Genomic DNA, 10,823 nt, shown 5'->3' on the forward strand with positions numbered 1-10,823 from the left:
ACTCCTGCACAGTCTGCACTACAAGAAGAGAACTTAGACCAGTTGGTTAACTGGCAGTCATTCTGGCAAGGCAGTTGGCATGGTTGAGTAATAGGAGGCATAAATCTGCAATTCTTCAAGCACTCGCCAATGTCAGCTTGTCCACCATCTTGCTTGCGACAGGATATTGCTGCAGACAATCAAATATGACAGTCATTGTTCACACAATATTAAAAAAAGAACAACATGCATGTAATCCATTTTGTTTATCTATTCTGAAGGGGTATGGCATCTTCTAATGGGTGGAATCACCCCCATATTTGCACACTGTCTTGATGTGTAGCCCGGTCTATTCAATGGGCCTAAATGTACTGGTTTTAGCATAGAGTTTTACAGATTCACTAGAATGGAATATCAGTGTCCTTAACACAAAATAGGTAGCCCATTGAGAGGATCTAACCTGGTTCTCTATGCTGAGAGAGCTACAATATAGTAGATACAGTGTATTTGCAGAGAAGACAGAAGCAACTTTATATTACTTTATCATTTTACTCAAGTCAGAATCTTGCTCTTATTGTATTACTTGTATTGTAACACTTGAAATGTATTTGCTTACGATTGTAAGTCGCCCTGGATAAGGGCGTCTGCTAAGAAATAAATAATAATAATAATAATAATAATAATTATACTGGCAAGTGTTCATTACTTTGTAGCCTGAAAAAATGCCAACGCATGAGTCAACATCAGGCTAAGGTATAATCATGGCTATGGTATAGCTTCCAAAGCAAGAAGTCCAGGAATATAATGCTCAATCAAACATTGACAATGCTCATTTACAGTGCGTCTCCCATGGTTACCTAGAATTAAAATTAGTTAGAGGGCCATTCCATGAAAATGTTATGTTTAATCCATTAATAAGTGATCAATATTGGACTAATGATAATCCAATGTAACAAACTTTACATTTCCATGGACTGGTCTTTTCACTAATTTTAGTGCAGAAGAGAAACAGGGATCTGAGAATTTAAATTACCATATATGCCTAAAGTAAACTTTAAAAATAATTGTGATACATTTAATAGTTTGTTGTTGTGCTATTAGTTAAAACAGCAGGAGTCTTGGAATAATAAAACCATCCAGTACATCACTGGAAAGCTATAGCGTATTAAGCAAATAGTAAAAAATATATATATACACTAAACATCCTGATAATTGCAAAAAAAAAAAAAAAAACAGTACATGCCTCAAGATGCTCCACTGACCTCATATATCGAACACCTGCACACAACACTGAATAATTTATTATGCCTATTATCATAATATATGTTGTGTTTCTTGCACCCTTAAACGAAACACACACAAGACCATTTTCTTCTTTACTACTTTTTTTTGCACCAGTCCAAGTTAAGTGTTTAATAAAGCAATACGTATTATTTATTTAATACGTAAAAACAATACACTCTTTTCTACTCACGGAGAGGTTTGCGTGGAGCAGTGTCTCTTTCAGTGATGGTAAAGCTTTTTATATACATCTTCTTGTATTTCTTATCTTTGTAGTAAGTTACGACTACAGTACATTTTTATTTTGAAGTCCATGGACATACTCACACGTCATCTGTGACGTCACCTACTTCTGTTCAAATTATTCATTTCTTAAAGGCACAGTGCACAATGCAGCACGATGCTGCAGATATCGTGGAAACGAAGTAATTGCCAAGTGTGTGTGTGTGTGTGTGTGTGTGTGTGTGTGTGTGTTTTCTTTCAAACTCGTGTCCAATTATTATTATTATTATTATTATTATTATTATTATTATTATTATTATTATTATTATTAGTAGTAGTAGTATTAATAAACATATTTTTATTATTTTTACTACCGGTACTTGTAGTAGTTGTATGTAATAGCATTCACTGATATTCAAACGAAACAGTAGTACAACACCGATTTTTTAAATACCGGCTGGGGATTGGTCAACAGCTGTTTTCATGTTGCTTTCGGCAGTCCCTCCTACTCCTGCAAAACTTCTCTCTGCCCCTTTTGTGGATTGGAAATGGCTAGTTTTGGTTTCGGTTTTGTATTATGCTACTATCATGCATTATGCACTTTCCACTGTATTTAATGTATTATGCATTGTTTTTTTTTTTACTGTATATCATGCATTATGCATTTCTCTGTATTTAAAGTATTATGGATTTTCTTGTTGTTACTGCATCTTGTAAAGCGCTTTGTGATGGTGGTCCACTATGAAATGCGCTATATAAAATAAAGATTGATTGATAAAGAAAATGTGATATGGAAACTCTTTCGCAAGAGCGATCAGGGTTTGATTTGATCCGGCCCCTTAGTTCTAAAAATAGAAAATTGGAAAATATTGTATTTAACACATTAAACATTATTTTTTTAAATAATGTCCATGTTTCCTGTAAAGTGATAATACTTAATGTACCAGAGCTTTCACTTCTTTTCTTACTGCAGCATTGTGTCTCACCTTCATAGGGATTAACTTAAAAGGACTTAATAAATTATTGATTAATTGAGCAGTTTAATTTAACCAGTGGTTCTTTGGCTAGCAGGGTTCTGTAAAATATGTAACCATCACACCAGCGGAAAGCACACTAAGTGCATGTTTTAGATGCGCCACTCCAAGGTTATTAAAAATGAATGTATTTTTTTTTGTTTGTTTCATTCATACCTTTCCAATAGTCTACTGGTGCGACATTAGTTTAACAAAACTACATTGAGAATTCTTCTCAAAAGGATTTTAATTAAGCACTCCAACTAAATATCTTTAGTGATAGAGGAAAGTATAATATGTTGAGAGAGGCCCTGAAAACTGTATTTTATGTTGTGACATTTGCAATTTTAATGATCTGGAAATTTTAATTGCATTATTTATTTCAATATTTGTCATTAGGCAAACTGTGGTCCATCTGTTATTTATTCAGTAGAGTTAAAAAATATAATTATTAAAGTTTTAAAAAGATACAACCACGGCTAGAGATATAGGATTGAAGCCCACACCCCAATTATTTCTGTCAAGTAAACAAGAGCTCTATTTAATTGTTTTTTTAATCCCATTTTGTGAAGATTACATACATCTATTCATTTCTTTGGATTGAGAGCAATGTTCTGTACAATGGAGTGTGTTGTATGAGACATTGGATGAGCATACCTCTTGTTTGTAGTCCTGGGCCACATGTCTCATGAGTTCCAGGACTGTCTTGACGTACATACCATGGCACTAACTGACAGCGACGCCATTTATGGGTCTTCCATCTACAAAGGAGGTTACATAAAAAAATAGATTTCACTCAAAACCTGTGATGCAAGATGGCAGAAGCTGACTCTTAACAAGCCGCCATTGCTTTGACAGCTGGTTACACACAGTAGATCTGATTCACACTGATCTTGGACTACCATCCGATAGCCATGAAAAGTGGTATTATGAGTGGATTCTTCAAAAGTGTTTTTTATTGTTACAACTTGGTAATGGCAATAAAACAATTGCTTAATCAGAAAGACTGCAACATGTATTTTTGTGTGTTAGTTGAGAGGACTTACCTGAAACCAGGGCACACGGATGAGGTCTCACATTCCTTCTCCTCATACAGTACTTCAGGACAATCCTGGCCACCATTTGCTGGCAGCTGGATGATGACACGATTACGAGACTGTTTCTTTATTGAACGATCCCCTATAAGATTAATACATATATTCATGATATATATATATATATATATATATATATATATATATATATATAGAGAGAGAGAGAGAGAGAGAGAGAGAGAGAGAGAGAGAGAGAGAGAGAGAGAGAGAGAGAGAGAGAGAGAGAGAGAGAGCAAGAACTGAGAATTCAAAAACACCTCTCTATATCTCAGGAGAACAGGATCCAATACTTAATGAAGAAGAAAAAAAGTAATTGACAAACTGAAAACTTTAATAATTAGCTACAATGTTTTGGCTTCCTCCTTCTTCAGATAGCATGGTCGAAACAGCAAGGTAGACAGATGTTGTTGTTTAAGTCCACGTTACAGTCAAATGTGAAATACATACTATTGTCTTAGTCGAGCCTGTTGACCATAAATAACCATTACTTTTCAAGTGCAGTTTCTACAAATATGTGTATTGGTATTCGTAGGCAAATATATTTTAGGAACATCATAAATGCTTAAGAAAACAAAAAAAATCAAGACAGTGCTGTTGAATACTGCAATTACCTAGATTTATGCTATTTGTGCAAATTAGGGAATTTCTTCTTCAGAGATTGTTTACAGCATCTGTTGCCTAGCTGGTATTTTATGACTTTGTTCTTGGAAATTACTGAGACACATTTGCATAAATGAGCTGACAATGTCATAAAAGAAACTGAATATCATGATTTTACAATGTTTTTTTTTTGTAAAAAGAATGGATACTCTGGTTTTTAAGTTATGCGTTTTACATTGTGTGAATCTATAATTTGCATTCTGTAACAAATGGCTTTAAACATATTTATCTGGGCTTTGGCACAGGCTGCTGCTTGTATTCTGACCAAAATAAGGATGACACAATACGGCAGCACTGTATTTATTTCATATCTATTACTTACCATTTACTTATTACTTTACAAAAAACATTGTGCTTTTAAACATCCCTAAAGGGTTTGGTAAGTTGAGGCCCTACAGTATTTGGAACAGCAAATGGAATGGGCCCACATTGTACGGGGCTGAAGAATGGCATTACCTTCTTGACATGACGATGGGCAGGGAGTCCAGTCACTATAAGGTGTTACAATACAATCCTTCTTGCATGGCAACAGACAAGGCCTCACTGTATCAGGCCGAAGACTCTCAGGGCACCTAAAATAATAAGCCCATCTGGTAAACTTCATTCTGTATGTTGCGTTCATAATATTTGTTTTTCAAACTTTTGAAGACCATTTAAAAAAACTACATTTCTATAGTTCAAAAATAATTTTAAAAAACATACTGAATCAAAACACACTTCTAAATAAATCACAGTAGTTAAAGCGCTGTGCCCATTGATACAAACCATAATCAAATTAACTGTTAACATGATATTCCCAATCAAGAAACCTCCAAAAATAATTAGAATACACCTAGAGCTGTTTCGTAAAAAAACAAAGTTTGCATAATCAAGGTTTCAATGTACACACTTATCTTACTGTACTGTACAGTATATCATTATGCATGTTATCTTCTTCTAGAGAGGAGCACAATTAAATAGAGGCCAGGTCAATGCTGGAAAAATAATCATCTCAAGATATCCAGGGTCCATATGATACTCAATAAAACATTAATCCCATGATTTCAGACACACAATTGACTTCCTCAAGGTCAGATCAAAGTGAAGTGATACAAGGTGATGAGGCCTTTCACAGAGCCAGATAAGCCCAATAGTGTCATTTCAGTTCTTTATATCACACAGCGATAATCCTTTTTATCAGAAGAATCTGAGTCTGGTTCTGACCTACTTGTTTATGTGCACTGCTTTTGTTTAATTTTTGACTGTTTTTTAAATACATGTCTGTTGTTGAATTCCAGTGGATCAAGAGAAATATGGCAAATTGTTCAGCTGAATGAGGTCTAGTAATCTGATCTTTTGGCATATCCACAGGGGTTTTCAGTGATGTCCATAAAGTGCTGGGTAGAGATTGTATTTCTCATCCCATTGCCCGGATGGCTCAGATCATCAGTGTCAATTGTAATGCTCTGAAGTTGAGCGAGAGCCTCAGGGGTATTTAAATGCTGGCCTGGATGATGGCACTGCACTGCTATAAAGTGAGACCTATGAAAACAGATTTATTTTTTTAATACCATTACCAGTGGCAAATCTCTTGCAGAGACACAAAATCCTTTGGCTTTTTTTTATTGTGTTTTAAGTTTGACTTTGCGACTCCACTGTCAAAATACATTTTACCACAGTAGTTCTGAGTATCAATAGTAGGTCTACTACTATGTATTAAATTTCCGACAGTTAAACATTAGGGAGAAGCTGCTTACTTGCTCTTTGCACAGCAGAAAATACCATAATAACAACGCACTCTACTTTGAAATCCAGTATCCAAGCTGGTATAGCCTATTATATCCTACTTTATGAATACACACTAGTGTTACTTAAGTAAATCAGAATATAGTCAGTCTCATCTTGTAAACGTGTGGGGAATATTAAGTAACTATACAAACAATGAAGTAAGGATACAAATTGAAAATATGTGTTAAACAAATAAACTGGCTTATTGATCAGCAGAGAGTATTGGAATTCCTAAACATGATTGGTTCAGCATAGACTAACTCAATTAACTTTGAAAATAGTGAAAATGATCTGTATAATGCAAATCCATATTTGCTACCAACATAACCAAAAATAACACTGCATATGTAAGCAATAGAAACATGATTCAAAAGTAAAACATGTTTCATTGCAATTAGAAACTGGTAAACATCGCCTTTACTGTTGTTTTAAACACTTTAAATCTCTAATTTATAGATTTATTTACCCTTTTAAGTATTGCTTTCCTTCCGTCTCACTTTTTTTTTAAAAGATAAACTGTCTATCTGAATGTTTTGTGACCATCTACCATGTTGGGGAGCCTGGCAGTGGAGCTTCTGCTTGGTGGATAAGGTTTCTAAACAGTACTAAATCATATGAATCCTGCTTTCTCAAAAGATTTTGTCTGACTATCTTTAAAAAAAATGTATGGCACTAAAAGGAATTTTGATATAATAACTAATTATCTACAATAAGTGTCAGTAACACTTTGAATTCGTTTACCCAACCTTCAGACATAAAATTACATATATTTATGTAGCCTCTTTCTCACAAAAGAAATCAATAAACAAACCTAATAATAACAAACAGAGATGACACCAGCAAAATACATCTGTCCATATGATTAAGAACATGAGTACATTTAGTATACACGCAACGATCCTCTTTGTTATTTTGCTTATAGTCAATTGAAATATGTTCAAAATTATTTAAAAATAAATTAATTTTTAGAAGCCTATTTAGCTTAGTGATATAATTTAACTTTTATTGTTTTCATAATGATACCCCATGTTATGTTAATGAATGTCATTATCCAAATGCTCATGGACCAAAATTGCATTACATTTTAAATGCAAAACAGATACATTGAATTAATTTACAGAGCAGAAAACACACCGCACACGCAGAAATCAAAGAATTCTCTTATTAGGTTGGCATTTATCACCCGTTAAAGATTAATTCAGTTCTGTACTTCTTTTTTTTCAAACCATTAAATCCGCTAATTATGTTTCATTTTGTTTATTCTGTGATTATGCTTTTATCCAGACATAACTGAATACCAGTACAGTACTTTATAAAAATGATCCACTGAAGCATCAAGGGCGGGTGTAATCTGTTACACTTATGTTGATGCAGTTATGTTAGCTCATGACTTCAATGTATTTGTCTGGAAATGACAAACTAGACTCTACTTCTTATAAGGAAAAGGCAATAGAAGATACTTCTTGTCAGTGCTAAATACAGTGGAATCCCTCTATTAGGACCTTCAAAGGGAGTATAATGGTCAGTAGAAGGCAGGCCACAACAGAAGATCTTCAATTTGACTTTACATTGAAAGGGACAGACAGACAGTGATCTTGGTGAGGTTGAGTGTGTACTGTTGTATTGACACACTGATCAAGGCACTAGCAGAAACATTTGTCCAGTTAACTCAGTTAATTTATTAGTGTTACTTTGTGTGTGTACAATACACCAGCAATACACCACAATGGTCTTCCCAAGATGTTTCAATATTTTATAACCTCAAATGTAAAATATGAAACTATTTATCTCTTTTGTATTAAGTATCAGTAGCTTTTGTCCAATCAATATACCCATTTCAGTCCCATTAAAAAAAAAAAAAAAAACTAAATCCCCATTGATCTTTCCAACTGTTGTGAGAGAGGAGAGATGTATGAAACACATTTTTCCTGTCGTCTGTCTTTTTCTTAGAAATATTAAATAAAAGGAAGGAAACAAAAAGATAAGGATGTGGACAGTGAAAATGTAATTTCTTTGTAACGAGCCTTATCTCTTACTTCTTTGGTGGCACCTGTCCCACGTTGACCCTCACACAGATGACCTTCCTTGTCTGCATTCCGACTGAGCAGGTGGGCTCACCGCTCCAGCTGGTGCTAGAATTAATAGTTGATACTGATGGGTCCTCTATGCACTGGCCCCAGGTCCCAGTTTGCCAGTGATAGACAGTGCAGGGGTGGTCATTACAGCTGCGGACTTCCTGCAGAGCGCTGCTATTCGGGCACTGAACTCCCCCTAAAACAATTAGACAACAGACATGTCAAAAGAATAGATTTTAAGCAATACGTGAGTTTGAACAGGTAGAAACAATTATAGTCAATGTATCTGAATATTTGGGGATGGTAAAATGTTCTGCTAGGGTAAGACCATTTTATGGAGGGGGTGCAGATTACAGAAAGTAATACTGAAGAAAATACTGTATAACTGAAATGATCTTAAAATGTCTGGAATTGAACAGTGAAACCCACTCATCTGAGAGTAATGTATTATATTACCATGCTGCCTCTGCTTATGGTTTTTCATGGGAGTCAATATAATGAAAGGTCAGAAATCCTTTAAACGTAATCCTTTAAATTTAACACTGGTACTGTATGTGTCCACTAAATAATAAACTGCCCACATGGAACAAAAACATATTTTTAATATATTATAAGAAATTGTATGATACTTATATTTTCCCAACATCATTCTTGAATTAAATAGAATATAATAAAAATATATGATCAAGATATTTTATACATTTTTAATACACCAAAATTGGCCCCTTTTCTAGATATGAAAAATACATGAGATATATGATAAATATATGTTTATATATGTTAAAATATATGCTTTTAAAATATTAAGTAAATATATTGAGAAATATTCATATCAGAAAAATGCATTATGTATACATTTAAAATATGACATTTAATATACAGTATGTACTTGTGCATGCCACATAAAAAACAAACAATATTGCAGACAAGCAGAGCACTTAAAATCACCTTTATGGATTAATAAATGAAAGAACACAGCTCTTTTTCTTTTTATAACAACAGAGGTGTTATTTGGCAGATATTGCCAAGAACAGTGACTCACCATTCACCATTGAATGGTTAAAAAAAGTCAACTTCAAACACAATTTTAAGTACAGATGGCTGTTTTCTATAATGGTGAATATACACCATTAAGGTCTAAGATGTTGCTCAGATAATAACTGCACAAGACAAATGCCTCTTACTACATAAAAAAGGTAGAAAACTGAACAACCATTCAATGTGTGCTGATATCTGATTAGTAGCCATTCTAACAGGAATCATCTATATATTATGTGAGAGAGTAATGAGTTCCTTTAAGTGCGTGTCTGTTTTTAGTTTTTTTTTTTTTTTGGCTACCATGCTCGTGGAATCAAGGTTTTGAGGTGCGTATTATAATTAAGCCTTGACATAGAAATTCTACCTGCATTTTATACTAAAGCACAGTCATTTGGGATTTGAAACTGGAAATAAAAGGCTTGGCTATTACTGAATGAAATCAAGGCAAAAGGCAAAAAGGAGTTCATGTTTATGTAACTACTTCTTCTTATTAACAATAGCAATACTACCACTACGACTAATATCTCATTGAATAATCAATTATAAATATAAAACTGTATACATAATGAGCTGTCAGTTATTTAACCTTTGAGCCCAGATCAAATGACCCTTTCACCACTGTTTATGTTAAGTACCCAAGTACTGTTGTTACAGGATAGCATTGTAATATAAGGGTTGGTGAACCTTGATAACAATGACTAGAATGGTGTTGCACACAGTACATGATATAGACTTAATGAAATATCTGGGGAAATAGATTATATTTACCTTCACCTGCATATGCCAAAATAGAGCGTGCCCGCGTCTGTTTCCCTTCAGTGGTTTTTCCTGAGCAGGTGTGAGAGCATGAGGACCATTTTGACCATGTGCTGAGCACACAGTCCTTTAGGCATGGGACTTCACAGACAATAGGAGTGGGATAGATGGCATCCCCACACAGCTGTCTGTCTACCTCCTCTCCTGGGGATGAAAGAGCCACAAAACAGTCCATCATTGCTGAATAAGCAGGAAATGTCAACAATCCTGCCCAGATGGGCAGAAAGGCAAATTAGAGCCAGTTAATGAAAAACCAAGGTAAACACATTCCATGCAGAAACAAATTACTGAAGACAGATCCTATTGTATTGTACATATCACATTAAAAATGTCAAATTCTATGCTTAAATAGACAGACTGACAGATATACATAAAGATTGCTCAAATAATCACAATTATAATAAGTATCAAACAGTTTCTTGGAAAAAAAAATTGTATTATTTTGTCCAATGCATTTGTCAAGTATTTACAATAATTGTGTTATCAGCCATCACACTTGTCCTTATGCATTAATTAGAATTATATAATCTTTTTGTTCAAATGTATCTATGTCAAATTCTGACTAATGTAAACAACATTAATGATGTACACCTGTACATTTGCCAGTTTAATATGAATAGCTCTGTATTCATCCATAGTTTATTATATCTGATTACAAAAACTGGCCAAGAAAATATACTGGTATATCAAAAACTAGAAGTGCCAGTATGTTGCATTTTATCCTTGAACAACAAAGCATTCCCCAGTGTCACATGAATAAGTAGTCACTGTAAAGACTGTATAGCCATATATATATATATATATATATATATATATATATATATATATATATATGAAGCCTGTATCTGTAACTTGATCTTTCATGTGAAGAAACTCAA

General features: G+C 34.0%; 1 protein-coding gene across 1 annotated transcript; it reads right to left on the minus strand.

Annotated features, from left to right (window-relative positions):
• Positions 1 to 10: 10 nt before the first annotated feature.
• On the minus strand, positions 11 to 10,123 carry LOC131728552 (thrombospondin type-1 domain-containing protein 7A-like; the record flags this gene model as incomplete). The annotated part of the gene is made up of 6 exons (XM_059019566.1): positions 9,898 to 10,123; positions 8,053 to 8,287; positions 4,706 to 4,821; positions 3,542 to 3,674; positions 3,153 to 3,256; positions 11 to 169 (listed from the first exon to the last, which is right to left on the minus strand). Coding segments are annotated over exons 1-6 (973 nt in total), but the record flags the coding sequence as incomplete, so codon positions are not given.
• Between the last annotated feature and the right edge of the window lie 700 nt (positions 10,124 to 10,823).

The sequence above is a fragment of the Acipenser ruthenus genome, unplaced genomic scaffold (assembly GCF_902713425.1).
Source record: "Acipenser ruthenus unplaced genomic scaffold, fAciRut3.2 maternal haplotype, whole genome shotgun sequence".
Classification (NCBI taxonomy): domain Eukaryota; kingdom Metazoa; phylum Chordata; class Actinopteri; order Acipenseriformes; family Acipenseridae; genus Acipenser; species Acipenser ruthenus.